This window comes from Amblyraja radiata, chromosome 2, assembly GCF_010909765.2.
Source record: "Amblyraja radiata isolate CabotCenter1 chromosome 2, sAmbRad1.1.pri, whole genome shotgun sequence".
In the NCBI taxonomy this organism is placed as follows: Eukaryota; Metazoa; Chordata; class Chondrichthyes; order Rajiformes; family Rajidae; genus Amblyraja; species Amblyraja radiata.
In genome coordinates, this window is record NC_045957.1 from 19,456,720 (window position 1) to 19,479,989 (window position 23,270).

Genomic DNA, 23,270 nt, shown 5'->3' on the forward strand with positions numbered 1-23,270 from the left:
TCTGTGCTGTGATATTGTACTTGTTGCAAAGGATTTACTGAAGAGCAATAGACCATTTGGCCCAATAGGTTGATTAGAATTTATTTCACGTTTTTGCACCTAACCCATTCATTTTATTTTTTCTATTCCCTTCTCTCTTATTTTCTTATTTACCTTCTTAAACGAATCACTGCAACTCCCTTTAATTGCTTTTAGAAGGCTTCACATTTTAACCAATAACTCGGTAAAGAAAGACAGTCACAAGCGATAGAAAAATAAATCCTTGCTAGTTTTATATTGTGCAATTACAACCCTATATTCTGGTTTCTGTCATGAACAGAAGTCACTCCTCCATGCTTACCTATCTATTCTCAGATGATCTATTCATCATCTCCTGGTCTGCTCTTCTTTGGTGTAAAGAGACTCATCTTAAGGCACAATGCAGGTGAATGTGCTTCACTTGCATGTTTATTTGACATATGCCACCAGTCCGTATAGAATGGGAAAGCCCAGTGTGGTTAACACAGAGGAGTTTATGCCGGTGCAGGTCATGCAGCAATTAGACCGTTCCCTCATTAACCGTGAATTCAGTGTCCTTTGTTGATTGCCTCTGTACAAATTCCAGTGACCAGCTTCATGTGTGACTAGCACCTGATCAAGTGAACCATTTCGATTAAAAGGCAGCTGTATCTCTTCAGGGTATTGTGCATTGATGCCTGAACAGATGATGGCAACAGCTCCCAAGGTCTTCACAGTTCACTGAATGTGGGTAACTTGATGAAGCTGGAGAGAATAAATTGCCTACTTGCAAGGGGGGCAGCTGTCCTCCAGATATAGTCTGGTGACCTTGGGAGGGGAAAGCAGCGGAGGTGTACAGATGTAATGGTGTTCCAAATACCATGATCAATGTCACAGGAACTTTAACATCTGCACATGCTGTTATGAGCAATGAGTGCTTCATCAAATACTCCATCCCTCCATCAGCAACACCAGCCTCACACAATGATAAATGCACATCTCATCCATTATTCAACTGAAGATGAGACCATAAGACCATAAAACATAGGAGCAAAATTAGGCTATTGAGCTCATCGAGTCTACTCCACCATTCAATCATAGCCGATCTATTTTTCCCTCTAAACCTGATTCTCCTGCCTTCTCTCCATAATCTTTGTCACCCTTACGAATCAAGAACCTACCAATCTCCACTTTAAAAATGCCCAATGACTTGGCCTCCACAGAACTATGTGGCAATGTATTCTACAGATTCACCACCTTCCAGCAAAATAAATTCCTCTTCATCTCCATTCTAATGAGAGGAGGAAATTTTAAAGGAGATTTAAACAGGCGTTTAACTGTGTGCATTGAAAGCATACTGATGAGTTGTTCTCCATAGGTCAGGGCCTCTATTTTGCTTTCTCCTAAACTTGCCTTCACTCCCACTGTTAGTAAGAGCAGAACCTGCATAATATAGAGTGCTATAACTTGTACCAAACCTTCCCAAATTGAATAGATTAAACATACAGACACTTCAGCCATTCTGACCTTCGATCACCTGTCCACACGAGTTCTGTGTTATTCTACTTCCTTATCCATTCCCCACAAAACAAAGGCAATTTATAGAAGCCAATTACAGTCTGTCCTCATTATTACAGACCTCTTTATGATGGATTTCAGTTATAGTGGACAGAACTATAGCGTCCCCACAAATTAAACACCACTGTCTCTTTAAAAACACAGGCTGCTAGTTACACAGCAGAAAGCCATTGAAATTGACAAGCGATTGCTTCAATCGACACTTGTGAAGTGATACTCTATTAAACAATGTTACATCAGCCTTTAGTATTTTCAGCTTGTAGTAACAAAAATAAATTTTTAGCTGTAAAAATAACTTTATATTTGAAAAAAAACTTGTTTCATGGAGTGACTGCTATACTTTACTGGGTTATAGCAGACAATCGGCAATATTAGTCATAAATCTTCTCCCCCCCCGCCCCCCCCCCCCCATCCCCTTGGCCTATTCTAAAGGGTGTTATCTGTAACTGACAAACCCGCGCAGCTTTGGGATGCGAGAGAAAACTGGAGAACACAGAGAAAACAAACATGGTCACAGGGTGAATGTGCAAACTCCACAAAGACAGCATCAAAACTGGATTTCTGCCGCTGTGAGACAACAGCTCCACCAGTTGCACCCCTTGAGTTTAATATGGTTTAGTTGAGTTTATTATTGTCACGTGTACCAAGATACAGTGAAAAGCTTTTGTTTGCATGCTATTCTGCAGTTGTTTAGGGCTCTGCATTCTTCTGCAGTTGTATAGGGCTCTGGTGAGACCACATCTGGAGTATTGTGTATGGTTTTGGTCTCCTAATTTGAGGAAGGACATCCTTGTGATTGAGGCAGTGCAGCGCAAGTTCACGAGATTGATCCCTAGGATGGCGGGACTATCATATGAAGAAAGATTGAAAAGACTAGGCTTGTATTCTCTGGAGTTTAGAAGGACGAGGGGATATCTTATAGAAACATATAAAATTATAAAAGGACTGGATAAGCTAGATGCAGGAAAAATGTTCCCAATGTTGGGTGAGTCCAGAACCAGGGGCCACAGTCTTAGATTAAAGGGGAAGCCATTTAAGGCTGAGGTGAGAAAAAAAATTTTCACCCAGAAAGTTGTGACTTTGTGGAATTCCCTGTAACAGAGGGCAGTGGAGGCCAAGTCACTGGATGGATTTAAGAGAGAGTTAGATAGAGCTCTAGGGGCTAGTGGAATCAAGGGCTATGGGGAGAAGGCAGGCACGGGTTATTGATTGGGGACGATCAGCCATGATCACAATGAATGGCGGTGCTGGCTTGAAAGGCCGAATGGCCTCCTCCTGCACCTTTTTTCTATGTTTCTATGCTATCCAGTCAAGGAAAAGACTACACAATACAATACAACATACAATACAATTTATTTGGTTTCTGCAGTCATACACACAAGAAAAAGAACCAAGACACAACACAATTTACACAAACATCCATCACAGTGAATCTCCTCCTCACTGTGATGGAAGGCAAAGTCTTATCTCTCCCCTGCACTCCTCCCGATGTCAGAGTCAAAGTCCCCGGCGGGCGATGGTAAGTGTCCCGCGGCCATTAAAGCCGCGCCGGGCGATGCAAGGCCGCCCTCCAGGTCTTGGTGTTGGAGCCCCCGGCGGGCGCTAGCAAGTCCCATGGCCATTAAAGCCGCGCCGGGCGATGTAAGGCCCTGCTCCAGGTACTTTTCAACCCCGCAACTCGGTCGGGAACTGTCGCCGTTGCGGAAGCACCGAAAAGCGGTCTCCCACCAGGGACATAAATATAACCAAGCCATGTGCTCAGATAAAGGATGAAGAGTACAACATTCAGTGCAAAGATAAAACAGGTCTGATTAAAGATAGTTCAAAGATATCCTAAGAAGTAGATGGGAGGTCAGGATCACACTCTAGCTGATGAGTAGCCCATTCAGTTGCCCGATAACAGCTGAGAAGAAACTGTTCCTGAATCTGGAGGTTTTCAAACTTCTGTGCTGGGAGAAGGGAGAAGACTGGTCCTTGGTTATGCTGGTGACCTTGCTGAGGCAGTGTGAAGTGCTGATAAAGTCAATGCAAGGGAGGCTGGTTTGTGTGATGGTCTGGACTACGTCAACTCTCTACAATTTCTTGCGAAGACCTGTTGTGATCAATGCTGCAAGACACTCCAAGTGTGTTCCAGGGATGAGGGAGGGCTTGTATCTTCTGAGGCTGCAGGCCAGGACATGACTTTCCTTATAGACCCATTCTCTTTGTACGCTGGAATTATTCATGAGCCAAGAGCTTTTGCCACACTTGGTTTGCCATGGGGATTGCTTCCAGGATGCTGGGCAGTAGCAGTCAAAATCCATTGGGTTTGGTTGCCAGCAAGCATACATTCAGGGAATGCAAGTCCTTCCTGTCGTACATCTACTAATGAACGTGTAACATTATTAAAGCAAAGGGAATACAATCAATGGTACACTGCCCCTTTGGGTAGCCTCCAATTTTTGCAAATCCCTGTGGGAGGGTTGCATCCATCTCTCCAACAAGCGATATATTTCGTTCAGACCGTAAGGTCTGAATGACAATAAAGGCATTCAATTCAATTCAATTCAATATGATCATGTAATTGCTGTGGAGTACAGTTCATCTGGGATTTCCCTTTTGCAGAGTGAAATGTTACAGGTATCACCTATTGTTTGGCTATATAGGAAACATAATGGATATGGTCATCATAATTGCCATGGGAAACATGGCCTGGCTCAGCTTTTGGCTTGATTTGTTAAGACAACATGACATTTACTTGATAGCACCTCCTCTCTGAATCTGCAGGACACTGATTCCGTAGGGAGGTAGCAGATGAACTCTCCTTCAGGACAATCCTGTTCTCACTGTTTGAGAGCCAGATGCAGCACATGTTAGTCCTCGTCTCTCTTGTGGAGAGTTGCTCTGCTCTGCACGTTCGGTTCATTTTTCTTTCGTACTGCACTCTACGGAGAATGGAAAACAGAGCACATTCAGGGAGTGGTGGAAGCAGAGTTGCTGACTGCATTGAACAAGTATCTGGACATCTCATGAATCGTTAAAGTATAGAGTGCTATGGGCCAGGTGCTGAAAATGGGATTAATACAGATCGGTATCGACTGTTTGATATGATGGGCTGAATGGCTTGTTTACATGCTGTATGAATCTAGGACACCCAAATCAGAAAACACAAGGGTTTTGCTGAAGCAATAAGCAAAAGCACATACGCCTATCAATCATTATGAACCTAACAAAGTTAGCAAGGCCTAAAATCATCAAACAGCACATTAGTTCAATCACTACTGGATGTCAAACACCTACAATGGAAGTAATTGATGATCCTTTTAGACTAAGCGGATGATTGCTGGACAGGGGGGGTGGGGGGGGGGGGGGGGGGTGGGGGGGGGGGGGGGTGGGTGGGTGCTAAGTGACCTTCCTATTGCCAAATAATAGAACTGTGCTGGCTGTTGCATCTGATCGAGATCAATTCTCCCCTGATTAAGGCCAAACAACTCTTACTTGGGGATGGCAAAACTTGGACGCTGTGAATGTCCCCACTATTATGTTGCTGTTGGCACTGATTATACGCTATCTTACTATCACAAAGAGCAGAATATTTGTTAAGAGTCACACAATTTGTTTGAGCAATGCCTCAATCATGGTCGAACCGTAACTGAACCTCAATGATACTAGATGCATTGTTGAGCATGTTATGACGTCAAGGCACGCTGACATTACCATTGGCCCACTCTGTTTAATTCCACCCATAGCAACCATCATGACTCACACAGATGTGCTCCTGTGCTTCGGATACCATATTGAAATCAAATCAGCAATTGGCGTACTTGGAAAACTAGTGCTATGTAACCGGAATTTGCCCCAGGACATCTTTGTGACAATTCTAGAGTTTTGTCCAGCAGTTCCAAGCAATAATTTGATTTCAGTATTTGTGAATAATACTGATTAGAACATGGGATTACACAAGCATGTATACCCATGTAGATCTGACCCTTCTCTCCAGACAGACTATAGCAAATGCTGCTTGCCCTTTGCAAAGCAGAACCCTGTCAGCTACAAATTATTGGGTTGTTTTTTTTTCTTTCCTCAGCTGGCTGCTCCCTTTCTACACAATATTTCTGATGTTTCCATGGTACTGAAATGTTGCAATTCTATCCAAGTAACGCACCATTAATAGGTAACCAAAAGCAGTAACCAAGGAGGAGAGACAAACACAAGACCAAGTACGTACATACTACAACTTGCCTTTACCCTTTTACCAATAAACGCATAAAACTATTAATATCCATGAGCATGGGTAGAGCAAATCATGGGACAATGTACCCAAGCATGGTATCAAATACTCACGTTGTGATTTTAATCACATATTCAATTATCCACAAATATTTCCTTAATTAGCATCATATGATATATGACTAAAATATTAGACAAAACCAATTTAGTAAACCATCAATACTGGTCTCTTAATAAGAAGGCTGTTATTATTTACAGTCTCGAGCCATTTTAACATTGTCTTCTGAAAGCCCTGAGTTCGGAAAAGAATATATAGGCTTAGTAATTAATCAATTAATGATGCTTTGTGACACCAAAGAGCAAAAACATGCACAACTTTAATTCTGGAATTTCCTTCTAATTCTTTTAAATTTAATCCAGGTAAAATTACGCCTCCTCAAAATCACAAACAAGCAGACCATCGAATTTAATCAATGTCCCTTCCTCCCTCGCTGTTTCAGCACATAGTTGAGATATTTGTCCAGTGATTTAGTGCTTGTCTAATAGACTGCACTGCTTTTTCTGGCTTCAGTGCTGTTTGGATTTAGCTAATCTAAAATGATAAAAAGAAGTCCTATCAGAATTCCGTCCTTCCTCTTTCTTGTCTGGAACTACTCATATCATGAAACATCTGGATTACTTCTTACTTGATACCACCGGTCGCTATTCTTAAAAAGGTTTCGTTTTTAATTTTAAAAGTATATAAAGTTCCCAATCTCTGAGACAACAATCTGCGAATGCTTTTAATCTCTATCAATTTCAACCCGTCGCGGTGATGAAAGCAGTAGTCCCGGGTTGGCGCCGCCTCCGTTCTTCGTGGCAATGAGCAAATCGAAGGGTATGATTGTCCGGGGCTTCATGCAATACTTACAGAGGATCGGCGGGGACACGAACCCCACTCATTGCTTTCTTTCTCACACATTTCGGTTTGCAATATTTGATATTTTATTTAGCAATTTTTAACTGGGTAAATAAGTTAATTTTAACTATTTAGAAATATCGAAAAGTATCTACATTGCTGACCCAAACCATTGAAAGGAAAGTCGCCACTGAAATTAAGCCGAAACTTGAAGCGCAAACCCCCTACCCTACTCCCCATCCAGAGCCTATATTGGGGGAATCGGAGGAGACTGAATCCAACTATATATACGATTTGAAGTCAGCTCTAATAAATGTTCGGTGCAAACATTTGGGGGACAAACTGGGGCTTATCGGAGGACAAACAAAAGAAAATGCCATCATTTTAAAAATCCCATATAAATTGTGATTTTCCATCATGTCTTTCCATTCCCATTCGACGCCTTTATGAATTTAACTGCTTTAATCAACTGCTTAATCTGTCAAGTGTGGAGGCGTCAATATATTCTCCCCACGCCAACTTTATCAAGAACAGAATTGGCACCGGCAGAGTCATTGAAATACGTTGTTAGGTGAATTCACAGCAGAATTGATCTTTCACATTCCAGGCAATTGGCTTCGGTACATGAAGGCCCTTTGCTGCACCGACCGCCATCGCCAGAATACGAGACTGAAGGAGACATCACGTGCTGGAGTAACTCAGCTGGTCAAGCAGCAACTGCGGATAACATGGATAGGTGACATTTCGGGTCGGGACCCTTCTTCAGACTGATTGTGCTTGGGTGAAAGCTGGAAGAGTGGTAGGTGTAGGACAAAGTTTGGCAAGTAATAGGTGGATACATGTGTACAGATGAGGGAGGGGGGGTCTGATAGGTAGATGGTTGGACAAAGGCCTGAGATGAAAAGACAAAAAAATTATAGGGTAAGAATAGAAGAGGTACGAATTGTGAAACGGAGGAAGGAATGTAGGTGGGAGGTGGGGTGGGGGGGGTGGGGGTCGGTTGAGGAAATTGGGAGAAATGGGTACGAATCCAGATGGGGTACAGGGAACAGAAGATGGTTCTTTGTAGATTAGTTACCTAAAATTGGAAAATGTAATGTCCATGCTTTTGGGTTGTAAGCCACCCAAATGATATATGAGGTGCTATTCCTCCAGCTTACGTGTGCCCTCACCCTGGCAATGGAGGCCCAAGGCATAAACGTCTGCGTGGGAATGGGAAGGGAAGTAACATGGTTGGCAATAGGGAGATCCAGCAGACCTAGACGGAAGAAAGGACCAGACCCGGATCGTCGCCTGCCCATTCCTCCCCAGGCTGCCTTGCTCGACCACCTGAGAACCTCCAGCACTTTTTGTTTCGCCAGAATACTTTATACGGTATTGCCAAAAAAAAAAAACTTGGTCCATCAAGGGTTTTTTTCTGGTAAATAGTAGAAATTCCAAGGATGGGTGCTGAACACTAAAAAGCGGTAGCAAGTTTGCGAGGCCCTACACATAAAAACACACAGTGGTTATGATAAATATGATGCTGCAATGAAGCGCGTGGACGGCTCCGTTCCTGTTGCATAGCGGTGACAGACTTTCTCTATCTCTGGGGACTGCCTGACCTACTGAGTAATTGCAGCATTTTCTGTTTTTGTTCCAGATGTAAGGCAAGCGCTATATTTTGCCTTTGTAACCGGCCAATAATCCTATAGAGAATCACGAGGAAAAGGTTAAAAAATAATCTGTCGATCATTTTAAAAGTCACTTTCGGGGCGAACCGCCTCAAAAGAGTATTAAGGAAAATATCTCTGCAGACAATTCCGCTTTGGAAACAGAATTTTAACAAATGGCGAAGTACTACGATTCACCAACTAAATATATGCATGAATTTACTTAGTTGGTATAGGCCCGCAAAATACCTAAGGCAAGAAACGCCGCGTTTAAATGTAGCCTGAAAACTGGTGGCGGAATGAACTGTGCCTGGTCTAGCTTCCGACATTGAATAAGTGACCAGTATATACGTACCTACATTCTGAATTCTGTCGATGATCGTTCCGCTGAAGTATAACTCTAAAACTAGCAACCATGGTATCCCTAGAACACTGGCTTTCAATAAACGGGCTCTTCCGAGACGCGGTCCATTTAAATTGTGTTTAGTAAGTTTTTTTTAAACGTCCAAATCTTGTCAAAAGCAAATTCAATAGCAGATTCCCAACAGCACTGAATCTAAAGCCGTTTCTCGAATGTGTTCATTCCCACTTTGTTCCCCGTGCACTTTTAATATATCCATGCAACTGATTTGGCGTATGGATACCAATGTTGCAAATCAGAATGATTGAGGTTTTACCGACCCTAACCTATATATGTTCTACAAAAATGAAAATCTATCCATTTGGTCCGCATTCTTCTTTCTATTATCAATGCATCATTACTGGTTTCGCGGCCATTGCCAGAAAACGCGGCTTTGTTTAAGAGCTGCGCTGTAGCCCGGCGGTATCTGATTAGAGAGGAATAAGACCCCGTGGTGTCCGTACATATGAATGCCAAACCATTTCACTTCGCACTGCCGGGCTGCGATGAGCGGGGGCGTTTAAGAATCGCAGTCAGGGTCTGCAGGGAGGTCGGTCACATCTTTCAGGCAACATCAGTGGGAGGAGACAAGAAAGTCTCTCACAGCGCGACACTCACCCTGTTCGATTGAAACCAGAGAGAGAAACAAAACCAAGATAAGAATATTGTCAATGTTAAGATCGAAATTGCAGGGACCTCGCGGATCTCCGGATTTCATTTACCCTCGCTTCATTCTGTGAAGGAACATTTTTGCATCAGGTGAAATTTCTCATCTGTGGAGAGCAGCGAGGGAGAAAAAGAAAGATGCAGTTTGAATAATAGCCTTTATTCGAATTAAGAGCTGTCAACGCGACTCGGCACATCTTCGGAAGAAGCATCTCATAGGTATTGATTCTTCATTTTTTTTTAAAGTTTCTGGCTGCAATTTAAGGGAATGGTGATTAGAGGGAAACACTGTCCTGGCGTCCACGGCCAGTCTCAGTGGGGTTGTGATCATCCATAAGGTTTGTTTCCAGTGCCGGATTCAGATCGAAAGGGTCAATTACGCCAAAACACGATTGAAATCGGTGAAATTACATGATACAAGTAATTAACGATTTATGTGCAAAGGAGAAACACGGAAGGACTCGCGGATCTAGCGTTTAACACTCGTAAATGAGAAAAAATCTGCTGATTTCAGGCACAGCAATAAACACAACAGACCGAAATAAACTCGGGAATCCCTCAGCCTAGTTCCCGAATAGATAAATGAGCCGAACCTAGATTTTATATTTGCGAACGGCCATTTAGTGCTACTTCAGGATATATCCCGGTATTGGATTAGAGACACTGCACCTTAAATGAAAGCCACTTTGGCCATATGTCGGATGTCTGAAACGCAGTTCGAACATTTTCTTCATTGCTGGGTATCTGGTTAATGCAAATCACAGCGGCCCGTCTCTATTAAGTGTTATACCTCTAGAGAACGGAGTTAAATCAGCGTGTGCACTCTTACACTGCTCCATTAACTATCAGCCAGTGTCAAATTTGATCTGAAGAGGCAGCTTTACTAGAGCCACGTTGTCCATAAGGGGACGCTTGTGTACGCAATGAAAATTGTGAGAATGTGGGGGAGAAAATTGTTTCTATAAAACTAAACAAGATCTTACGGTAGATGTTATATACTGTCTTCACAGTGAAACTTTGCAAACTTTGTTTCTATGTTTCTATGCTGAATCGATGCAATTCCAATCATCTCTTTTTTATGTAAAATTACATGTAATCAATTTAATTACACGCTGCTCTATTTGAGGGCCGCCGAGCTATTATGTTCTAACACTCCATGTAATTATGATGCGAAAGATGCTGTTAAATGTTTTGCCATTTAGAATTTCGCACATTCGAAGTAAACATATGGTCGCGGCCACATATCTCATCAAAAAGATACATATCTTCAGCCCGTCTTACAAATTCCGATAGCACCCTTAATGCATACTATAGATAAAAAGTCACACTTCAGTTTTATTTTAGTTTCGCAGTTTGTTTACACATTCTTTGGCAGCTAGGTCAATTTGCTTTTTAAATGCAATAACTCGGATTTCCCCATTACTAGAAAAAACCGTTCATGGATTGAGTGTAAGACTCTAGGCAGTGCCGAATTTGCGGTGCAAGGGACAAGATGAATGCACAATGAGATTCTTGGATAGCAGGATCTGCCTTGGCAGGCGGACGCCCTTCCGAGTGGTGAATGTCTCAACGAGTGAGCTTCAGCAGCATCAAACCACATCGCTTCATGGCTCGGTGGAAACTCACCAATGACCGCTTGGGTTTTACATTCAAGAGGTGAAAATCATACACTTTGTGGCAGTGAAAGACACCGCCGATACATCGCCCCCCCCCCCCTTCCCTGCAGATTGATTGATTGATTGATTAAAAGGTACAGCATAGAAATAGACACTTCGGCCCACCGGGTCCTCAATCACCCATTCACATTGGTTATATGTTATCCCACTTTCCTATCCATTGCCAACACTCTAGGAGCAGTTTTACAAACGCCTACTAACCTGCAGGTATTTGGGATTAGCAGTCCCCTGATTCGAAATAACCTCTCGCTTCACTTGGCATCCGTTTAATGCTCCGACTTTGGTTGGACTCTATTAATTTTACTGGTACTTACCCGCCGATTTGTTTAAGTGATCTGGCCATTAAACATACATTTCGAGACGTATCGGGCTGTCGGGAAGTTAAAGAAGACTGGCAAAAAAATTTAAAAGGATAAGAAAAAAAACTGAAAATATTATATAGGCATGTGGACATGCTCTAAATTGTGAACGTTTGGATTTTGCCGAGCAGTTATAACTAAACGTGTCTCGGCATTTGCTTCCGTTTTATGTACACGGGCCCACTTAGGCACAGTGAATATTGAGAGTGGGGTGATTTGGTGTAGTCAGATGGAAATACGTAGTCCAGATCGAGCCATTCCCATAAGAACACGATGTCTACAACAGTATGTATCTTCACATTCTGCACACACGCACCCCTGTGCTACGTTAATGAAAAGCTTTGGGAACCTCCGCTCAATTTGTTCCAAAAAGGATCAAGACACGGATCAAACACGCTGTCATTGCGCATCTAGACACTCGTTGTAGCTGTTGACAACTTGCTCTAAGTCCCTAGACCCACATATTGAAATACTTTAACCAGTCTAACCTATTGTATATGAAATTCTCTTTCTAACGGGGCCAACCTTGCCTCTCATTAAAATGCAAAGATTTTTTAAGAGAGTCGTGGAACCAGGCCTTTTGGGCCAACTTGCCCACCCTAACCAAATGTCCCATCTACACTGGTCCCACGTGCCTGCTTTTGGCCCATATCCCTCCAAACCCATCCAATCCATGTACCTGTCCAAATGTTTTGTAAATATTCTGATAGTACCTGACTCAACTACTTTGTCTGACAGCTCGTTCCATAACTTACAAAATTCTTAAGGGGTTGGACAGGCTAGATGCAGGAAGATTGTTCCCGATGTTGGGGAAGTCCAGGACAAGGGGTCACAGCTTAAGGATAAGGGGGAAATCCTTTAAGACCGCGATGAGAAAAACATTTTTCACACAGAGAGTGGTGAATCGCTGGAATTCTCTGCCACAGAGGGTATTTGAGGCCAGTTCATTGGCTATATTTAAGAGGGAGTTAGATGTGACCCTTGTGGCTAAATCAGGGGGTATGGAGAGAGGGCAGGTATGGGATACTGAGTTGGATGATCAGCCATGATCATATTGAATGGCGGTGCAGGTTCGAAGGGCCGAATGGCCTACTCCTGCACCTATTTTCTATGTATCTATGTATCTATATACCTGCCTCACTAAAAAAGTTGCTCCTACAGGTTCCTATTAAATCTCCCCCCCCCCCCCTCCCCCCTCACCATAAACCTATATCCTCTGGTTCGTGACTTCTCTGCTGTGGATTAAAGACTGTGCATTTACCCTATCTAATCTTCTCATGATATTACACACCTTTATAAGTTCATCCCTCATCCTCCTGCGCTCCAATGAATAACGTTTTAGCCCGTCCAATCTCTACCTATAGCTCAGGCCCTTGAGTCCTAGCAACATCATCATAAAACTTCTCTGCATCCTTTCCAGCTTAACAACATTTTTCCTATAACAGGGTGAACAAAACTCAACACAATATTCAAAATGTGGCCTCACTAATATCTTGTACAACTGTAACATAACCTCCCAACTTTTATACTCAATACTTTGATGGAAGAAGATCAATGTTCTGAAAGCCTTCTCGACCGCCCTTTCAACCTCTGACACCACTTTCAAGGAACTATGCACTTGCATTCCTAGATTCCTCTGTTCTATAACACTCCCCAGAGCCCTGCCATTCACTCTTTCAGTCCTACCCCGATTAGACTTCTCAAAATGCAACACCTTGCTCTTCTCTGTATTAAATTCCATCAACCGTTCAACTGCCCAACTGATCAAGATCCTACTGCAATTTTTGACAAACATCTTCACTATCTATAATACCACCCATTTTCGTGCTATCTGCAAATGTACTAAACATGCCTTGTACATTTTAATTATAAAACATATTTTGTATCTTCAGATAACCTTAATTTCTGTAATATCAATTAAATAAGTTTTAAGACAGGGAATGAATATTCCAGTTGACAAATTGTTACAAACAGTAATGAAACAAATGACTAACTATTTAGTTTTAGCGATATTGGATAAGGGATTTCCTTATGGGTGGATCAAAGGAGAACTTCTCTGAACATAAAAAAAGCCAGATAATCTATTATGGTTATATGGGATGGCAAATCTCTTCTGGGGGATGCTGGAGGCTGAGGAAGGGAGGCTGATATAATATGATGTCCCAACTCCTATATTCAGTGCCTTGACTGATGAGGGCAAGCATACTAAATGCCTTCTTCACCACTCTGTCTACCTGTATCTCAACTTTCATGGAACTATGTACCCCAAGGCATCACTGTTCAATAGTGGTCCCCAGGAGCCTCCTACTGACTGTGTATGTCTTGCCCTGGTTTAACATAGCAAAATGCATCACTTTACACTTCTCTGAGTAAAAATTACATCATCCATTGCCATTTTCCCCATTGATCTGTAGCCTGTTGCAACCTTAAATAAGCTTTTTCACTCTCCACCATATCATTAAGTTTGGTGTCACCTGCAACCTACTAATCATGCCATCTACATTCTCTTCCAAATCATTTGTTTATTTGACAAACATTTAAGTAGCCAGCACCATTTTTTGTGGCCCAACACTAATTGCAGATCTCTAATTTGTAACACAATCTTCCACAACCATCCTCTGCCTTTTACCACCAAGTCAATTTCATATCCAATTTACTGTCTAACTCTGGATTCTGTATTTTAACACCAGAGACCCATGCATTTTAATCTTCTATGACGGGGATCCCTTCTAAATATCAATTCTCCCTCAGAGACTCCCCATAATATTTTCCAAGTCCAATATAGTAGCTAAATGAAGGAATTGAGATGTTTTCACAAATATATGTAAGGTTTAGAGTGTGAAGCCAGTTTTACGTTTAATATTGTATCCATGAGCACTCAATCCATTTTCCATGGCTACTGATTATAACCTTTCTGTATCAACCCTGTCCCATATTTTCATAACACAAATCTGTCACATACCTTGCTATTTATGTTGTTGACATGTAAACAGCCAAAACCTTAAGACTTATGTTCTACTTTTATTTCTTCATACCAGACAGCTTGCCAGTGACCTTGGATTCTGCTCGTTCTTTATGATCCCTATCTTTTCTACTATATTCACATCAGCATTGTAAACAATAATGTAACAAGATTACAATTATTATACCACATATATTATGGTATATTTTTCTCATGTTTCCACGTTTCATATTTCTTGACAGTGCAGAGGGAAGTCACTGCAGCCCATTCAGTTCATGTCAGTTCCCGGAACAATCCCCATTAATTTTCTCTGTAACCTATTTCCCCACTGTCCTATCAAATATGCTTTACTTCTGTGTTAGAATGTAGAAATCAAGTAAGATTTTATGGTCTGTCATCAGTCTGTAACGTTGTAATAATATTTTCTGAACATGTTTCTCCAAATCCCTCTGGCATAGATACTATTTCCATTAAGATTATTTTTTTCCTTTTCTTTTATTATTTACCAAAAAGTATTATACCCTGTTCACTAAAACGGATTCCCATCAGCTATAAAATATTTGGTGTCAGATTGCAGATTAATTTTAATAGTGACATGTTAACAGTGTAGATTTTTGGTAGGAAGATTAGAAAGAAATATAAACTAAATAGTGCACTTTTTAAAAATGATTTAAAGGTGGAGAGTTTTGAGATATATGTGCATGGTTCATTAAAAGTGGTAGAGCAGGTAAAGGAACTGTTTGAAAAAGCCCATAGAATCCTGGGCTTTGTCATTCGATGGATAGTACAAAAAACAAGGAAATCAGTAAGAACCAATATAATAACTAGCTTGGCCAGTTTTAAGACTACACGTCCTTGGACATGATCCATAAGAGATCTACCCAAATAATTGAAGAGGTGATGAACCTTAATTATGTGGATAGATTGGAGATGCTGGCATTGTTCTCCTCTGAACAGAAAAAGTTACAAGGGGATTCAATGGAGGCTTTTAAATGCATGAAGGATCAACAGGTCAGGAAGCATCTATGGGGAGAATTATGTTTCGAGTTGTGACCCTTCTTCAAGGTTGGAATTGCGCAGAGTTTCCCTATCAACCAACTATCTCCCATCTACAGTCTTGAAGAAGGGTCCTGGCCAAAGAAATCTTGCATGCTAAAAGCCTTCTTCACTAATGTATCTACCTGCGTTGCCCATTACAGCGAATTATGTACTTGTACTCTGTCATTCCTCTGCTCTGCAATGCTTCCCAGGCCACTACGGGGAAGGTCCTGCCCTGGTTTATTTTTCCAAATTGCAAGAACTCACATTTATCTGAGCTAAACTTCCCTCAGCCCACTTACCCAGCTGATCACAATCCTGCTGTAATTGTTGATAATCATCTTGTTGGAGCCATTAAAAATTAAAAAAATAACCCAGACTTGGAGAGGCATACTACAATTTCTTGATTTGCAAGTAACAGATGACTTGGCATTATTATAAACTGCAAACAGGATAATGACAGATTGAAGGTAGGTTAATGGAATGGTAAATACATGCAGATGAATTTAATGTGGAAAAATGTGAGATTATGCATTTTGGTTGGAAGAATGGGGGGTGCAGGAACAGAGAAATCGTGTGATCTGTGTGCACAAATCAGTAAAAGTAGCAGGGCAGGTTAAGAAAGTGGTTAATAATGCATGCAACATTCTGGGCTTTATCAAATCTTTCGAAAATACTTGTTTGGCCTCTAATGTAGTATGGTGTGTTTTTCATATTATCACCTTGCAGGAAGGATTTGCAGGCTTTAGATAAATCAGAGATGGGTTCCCAGGATGAGGGTATAAGGGTAAGCATAGATTAGAAATGGTGAAAAAAGATTTGATAGAAGTATATAAAATGCAGAGGGGCCTGACAGAGTGGATACTGGGAGGCTTATCTTTCATACGTTGGAGGGGTCTGGAGGATGCAGCTATAAAATAAAGAAGATGAGAATCACGATTGTGGAACTGTTTTATATGTAGCATGTAATTGGAAGGTATAAACACTATCTGCAGAAGTGTGGGGTGGAGGCAAGTTCCACTGTGACAATCAGAAGTGAATTTTGTAAATACATGGTGCAGAAAAGTTGTAAGGCTACAGAGAAAGGGCTGGGAGTCGATCATCTATTGAGTTATCAAGTTGAACTATTGAGTCACTCTTGTAGAGAGCCAGTGCACACACGATGGACTGAATGGCCTTGTTCTGTGCAGCATCCATTCCAAGATTATGATTCTAACTGTTGGATTATCACAATCACAATAATACTTTATTAGCCAAGTATGTTTTGCAACATATGAGGAATTTCATTTGCCAAGTCGGACATACAAATAAAAAGCAATGGAACACACAAAACACATTTTAACATAAATATCCATCACAGAGAATCCCCCACATTCCTTTTTGTGATGGAAGGCGAAAAAAAGTCCAATCTCTTCCCTTTGGTCTCCCGCGGTCGGGGGCCGCAAGCCCTCTGTTGGACTGGATGATCTTGACTCCCATAGCCGGTGGCGGGCCATGCACGTTGAGGCGATCAGCTCCTGCATTGGGGGGATGTCAGCTCCCCCGCGCTAGGTGATCGTACCATGTGTCGGAGCTGGTCGAACCTTCCACGACATTGGAGCTCCCGACATCCATGGCCTCTCCCGAGACTGCGAGCTCCTGATGTAAAGACCGCAGGCTGCGGTTGGAGCGATCCCAGGCAAGGGATCGACTCTGATGTAAGTCCAAGCCCTGTAGTGGGGCCCAAGATCAGTCCGAAGAGGCCTCCAGCTCCATCGATGGTAGGCCATAGAGAGACCGGAGAATGCGATCCGAAAATTAATCACATCTCCAGCAAGGTAAGAAACTGAAAAAAATGTTTCCCCCTCCCCCTCCCGCCTCATAAAACAAACCGGAGAACATTTACACAAATTTTTAACAAACACTAATTGTGAGTTTTGAGCTGGAATTTTACCTGGAAACCTTACAGTGTCAATTAAACCTCAATGCCCGAGGATAATCTAATTTTCCATTTGCAATTTACCAGGTTTGCATAGCCATATTTGAAGTCACTATGTATTTGGTGTGATACTTGCTGCATTATCACTCCCTGTACTAACTTGCCTTGTTTCAACAAGTTGTTTGATTGCTGAACAGAGGTTATTAAATGATAAAGTGGGCTTAATAAGACTAATGTTGGAGAAAATGTGGAAGAATCTATACTTGGGTAGACCGTGGAACTGTTATCACATGCAGTAATAGAGGTGATTAGTATAGATAGATTTAAAATATTCTGATAGATTGGGATGGCTGAATGAGTCTTCTATGAAGTTTAAACATTGACGTTTGCCATTTGGTTTAAATAGTCTTTTCTATTATGTAAACTATTTGTCACTTTTCTAAACTTCTGTTTGATACACAAATGTTAGAAATACGATAGTGTTAACAAAAATAGGATTATTTCGTTTGCAAGACCGGTTTTAAAATACATCAATAAAATTTGAGAACAAATGTTTTTCCTGAAGACTTAAAATCTTTTAACAACATCCTATTAGCAGATTAGTTAAAAGCAGATCATATTATAAAACTGGGCTCACGGCAGTCTTTAGACAGCAAACAAAGGCCATTCCCTCTGAAAATAGCGTGCATCCAAAGAGCAGGAGAAACCAAACTCACTATTAAGATGACAACAGATGTTTTCCAATGAAACTTGGCCAATTTCTCCAGAAAATACAAATTACATGCATTAACTCAATCTCAGTCATTTACAACACATCAGAGGAGCCACCAGATTCCCAACCCGCAATGGATCTGCAAAATATATGTCAACACCTTTGAGGACTTGCAACTTACTAATCACATTTAAATGGGCTCAATCACAAAAATGTCTCTGGTCTCTTTCTCTGCAAACAGAAACTGTTTAATAGCCTGAACACACTGCCTGCCCAACATGTGTTAGATACATACAACCCTTCTTTGGTTTTGAACTTATGCCAATGACAAGACACCCAGCCGATTAGTGACACTAGAAAAGTATATCTTAGTAAGTTGTATAATAGTTCAGTAATCTAACATCCTCTTTAAACTATACATTGTATAGGTATCCCATTTAAGAGTAAATACGTAGAAAATCTAAAATTTGTTGTACTGCATTGTTCAATTCACATTTAGTGACTATAAATAATGTTGCGCTGGTTAATCTGAGATATTTCTGGTTAGAAATGACAATTACATATTTCTTACTTATATGAGAAACAGTTTGCATCAAGTTATAAACCAACAATATGATTGAGATGAAACACCTACCAGTAATTTCGACCTACAAATGGTCAATCTTTCTTCACTGGTGGATTTCCATTAATTTGGTGGTTCCAGATTTGAAATGTTGCTTTAATTTAAGGAAAAGGAGGTGGTGCTAATCATTCGGACTATTGCAATTATTTTTCCTTCCGGGTTCACAGTGAGAGTTTCATAGTGAAATAAGTCGTAAATATTTGGAACGAGCATCGCGCCTGGGATAGTTTGTTTTGAAAGCAGATTTAGAGTTGATGACTCCAGGAGTGGTGGGATTGCTCCTGACGTGGAACTGTACCCAGGCCGCTGTGAACCAAGAGGCGGCGCTGTGGGTCTGCTCTCCAGCGGTTGAAGCGAGCAAAGTGTTACATCGGGTGAAATTGACGAGCTCACTTAACACCCATCGCTTTTCAGCGCGGTGCCAGTGCAGTAAATTTCATGCTGCCACGGCTGCACCAGTTACAGCTCTTACGTTAATCAAGATAACACTGAAAGGATTTATAGACAGCTCGGCGTTCACACTGATGAATCTTCCACAGTCAGGACGCGAGAGGGAGAAGTATTACGAATGTTATCCATGTAATGAGTGAATGAGGTTTGCTTTTTACTGTTGATCAGTCACTTGTATTGGCAAGAAAGTTTGAAGCAATCATTGGGATTTAACAAAAACAAAATGGCATGATATGATTTAGTCATTGCTCCTTATATGATTACCTACCATTCTCGAACTATTTTCATGACCTGTGATGTTGTAATCTTGGGTTTTCATTAGTTTCTGGAGATCTGAGAGATGATTCTCAAATGACCTCTCCAAGCTGTCTTGAGGAGGATGTGCTGGTCAGCCGGTTTTTTTGAACCACTGAGGTTGTGTGATGTCGCTATTCCCACAGTGCACTTTGGCATGCAGTTCCAGGATTTTAATCCAATATCAATGAATGAATTGTGTTAATTATTCAAATTAGCGTGTTGCCTATGTCTAGATAGAAATTCGGAGGCAATTTCACCTGGTGAATTGACCAGGAAAAATAAACTTGGGCTACATCAAATATTGCTCTCATTGCCACTTTTGTCCACAATGGTCTGGAATTTCTAAAAGTGTGTAGAAAAGAGGCTGCTTGGTAGGAAATGGAGGATTGTAGCCTTGTTCTTCAAATTGGAGGCATGAAACCAGTGATGTGCCACAGAAATGGCTGCTGGGTCCCGCTATGTTTCTAATATATTAATATGGATAACAATGCAAGTGACACGATTAGTAAATCTTCAGATTAAAGCAAAATAGGTGGCAGAGTGGACAGTGCGATGATTGTTTGAAGTTGCAACAGAATCTACAACAATGTGGAAAGCGAGCAAGGAAGTTTAATTCGGACAAATTGGTGCATTTTGTGAGGTTAAACTAGGGCAGGACAAAAAAAGCAAATGGCAGGTCCCTGGGGAGTGTTGTTGAACAAAGAAACCTTGGAGTACAAATACCTCAGTTTCCCTGAAACTTGCCAACACGGGTAGATGCAGTATGCTGTCCTCCATTGGCAAAGGCACTGTGTATAACAGTTGGGACATCATGGTGCAATTGTACAAAAAGTTGATTGGACCGCACATGGAGTATTGTGTGCATTACTAATTGCCGGAATGATGTGATTAAGCCAAAGAGGATGCAGAAAATATGTCTGGGATGTTGCTGGGATTGGAGGTCTTGAGTTATAAGGAGACTGGAAATGCTTGAATTGTTTTCCCTGGAGTGAAGGAAGCTAAGAGGTGACATAATAGAGGCATCTAAAATTCTGAATGGCATAGCTGGGCTAGATAGCCAGTATCTGTTTCGCATGGTTGCAATGTCTAATGCCAGGCTGTATAGATTTAAAGTAAGAGGAAGTTTAATAGGGACCAAAGGGGTATTTTAATACAAAGAATAGATGGTACCTGGAATGAGCTGCCAGAGGAGGAATATTAGCAATATTTGAGATGCTCCTGGACAAACTGGTCGCCCAATTATAGGAAGGATGTCAACAAAATAAGAGAGTACAGAGGAGATTTACTAGAATGTTGCCTGGGTTTCAACAACTAAGTTACAGAGAAAGGTTGAATAAGTTAGGTCTTTATTCTCAGGAGCGCAGAAGGTTAAGGGGGGACTTGATAGAGGTCTTTAAAATGATGAGAGGGATAGACAGAGTTGATGTGGACAAGCTTTTCCCTTTGAGAATAGGGACGATTCAAACAAGAGGACATGACTTCAGAATTAAGGGACAGAAGTTTAGGGGTAACATGAGGGGGAACTTCTTTACTCAGAGAGTGGTAGCAGGTGTGGAATGAGCTTCCAGTGGAAGTGGTGGAGGCAGGTTCGATGGTATCATTTAAAAATAAATTGGATAGGCATATGGATGAGAAGGGAATGGAGGGTTATGGTACGAGTGCAGGCAGGTGGGACTAAGGGAAAATAATTGTTCGGCACGGACTTGTAGGGCCGAGATGGCCTGTTTCCGTGCTGTAATTGTTATATGTTATATGTTATATGTTATAAATACATGAGTGAGCAATGCATAGAATGTCTGAAATTAGTGCAGGCAAATGGAATTAGTATCCAGTAGATAAGCATGATGCTTGACAATGATGTGATGGGATGAAGCCCTATTTCTATGCTGTAATACTTAATGACCTTTATCATTTTGCTCCTTCAAACTGGCTGACCTTAACGTGGTGGTGGAATTTATACGTTTGGAAATGGCTGCCAAAAAAGCCTGGCAAATTGCTACAAATACATCTTCTGAGAAAGGACACTCTAAGAAAAATGGAATGTGTTGAGTTGAGTGTTTAGGTTTTTAGATTGGTACTTGATCAAGTGAATTGCATTGTTGTGCATGCTTTGAGGTTCAAGTCACAACTGCCTGGTGAAGAAGCATGACTGTTCTGATTTAGAATGATAACACGATCCAGCCCCTGCTTGTCTCCCGAAGAACAGGACCCTGGAGGATGGACCTGGGGGCGACGAGGGTGCGATAGGTGAGGAGCGAGGCCAATAGGAGGGGGAACTGGGGTACTTTTTACTTGTGGCATGGGTTACCATATCCAGCACCAATTAAGATAGAGTTCCTGATCCCCGTTACTCATTGAATGGAAACAAACTCCTAATACCCCTTAACACACCCACAATTAGCTATGCCCCCCTCATTATGAATCTTCCTATAGCTGGAATAGGTCACTCAGTCTAGCGCATTCAGAATGTTGTACACTTCAATTGAGTTCCTTTTTCAATCTATGGTTTGAATTCAACAACCTTTGGCAGTGTGTTCTCAGAACATGAATTCACCCTACAATGTCCACATCACTTTCATCAGCAACCTTTCAGTTACTCTCCTATCCTGCAATGCATGGTAATAGAAATGGTACACAGTACACTAGCTGTGGCCTGAGGAGCATTTTACACAGTTCTAGCATGTCCTTGTATTCTATGCCTCTGTCCTTCAAGGCAAGTATGTAACCACCGTATCTACCTGACATGCTACCTTCAGGGATCTAAAAACAGACTCTCGAAGATCCTCAATATTTTCAGATATACAACCATTTATCCCAAATATATTTTCTCACACTTTTTTGGATTAACTTTCATTTGTCACTTTTCCCTTAACCAAATCGGTCCACTTATGTCTTCCTGCAGCCTAGAATTTTCTTCCACACTGTCAATAAGAGGCTCTTAATGACAGCTCCCCATATTTAAATCCAAAATGTTATTACATATATCATGATAACCAAGAGACCTACTATTGAGCTGTATGAGATCTCACTGCATACATCCACACAGTCACCAGAATTTCCATTGACAATTGTCCACTGCTTTTGTCCACTGAGCCAATTTTTAATTCAACTGGCCATTTTCTCATGGGAAGCTTTTCCTTGGAAACATTTACTTACCCGATCCATTTGCCTCATGGGACCTTGCCAATCGTCTTACAAAAATTTCTAGTGCTACCTCAAATACTGTATCTGCATGATATTTGTTATTGATTTATGATGCATATTCAGAGTTGTAATAATGTAGTCCAACAGCACAATCGTTCAATCCAATCTTTAAAGGACATAATAATAATAATATTAATATATTTTATTGTCATTGCACATAGGTGCAACAAGATTTGGTATGCAGCTTCCATCCAATGTCATAACAAAGAACTAACATTTAGACACCTAGAGAAACATGATTTATAAAAAAGAACAGTACCGGGTCGATGTGCGATGTGACCATCTGAGGCAGACAGTTCATGGGAGTGGGGGGCACTCAGCAGGGCCGGATAAGAGCAGCTATAGCTCTGGGGATGAAGCTGTTCCTGAGTCTGGAGATGCGGGCGTAGAATGTCTGCCGGAAGGTAGAAGTTCGAACAATTACAAGGGTGTGAGGAGTCTTTATGGATGCTGATGGCCTTCCTGAGGCACCGTGTATAGTAGATGCCCTCCAAGGCTGGTAGCTGTGTCCCAATAATCTTCTGCGCTCTGTGGACGACGCGCTGAAGAGCTCTCCTCTCTGCCTCCGTGCAGCTGAGATGCCACACAGAGATGCCATATGTTAGTGTGCTCTCTGTGGTGCAGCGGTAGAA

General features: G+C 41.5%; 1 protein-coding gene across 2 annotated transcripts in view; it reads left to right on the forward strand.

Annotated features, from left to right (window-relative positions):
* The first annotated feature begins 9,333 nt into the window (after nt 1-9,333).
* Nucleotides 9,334-23,270, forward strand: part of calcr (calcitonin receptor) — a 221,362-nt gene continuing 207,425 nt past the window's right edge. Inside the window, exon 1 of one of the 2 annotated variants that reach the window (XM_033042732.1) lies at nt 9,334-9,619. Coding sequence is in view for 1 of the 2 variants with exons in the window: in XM_033042723.1 (XP_032898614.1) it covers nt 19,278-19,282 (5 nt within the window). In the remaining variant the exon portion in view is untranslated. Of the gene's footprint in view, nt 9,620-19,122; nt 19,283-23,270 lie in introns of those variants that run through there. The other variant, XM_033042723.1, reaches the window with a different exon arrangement.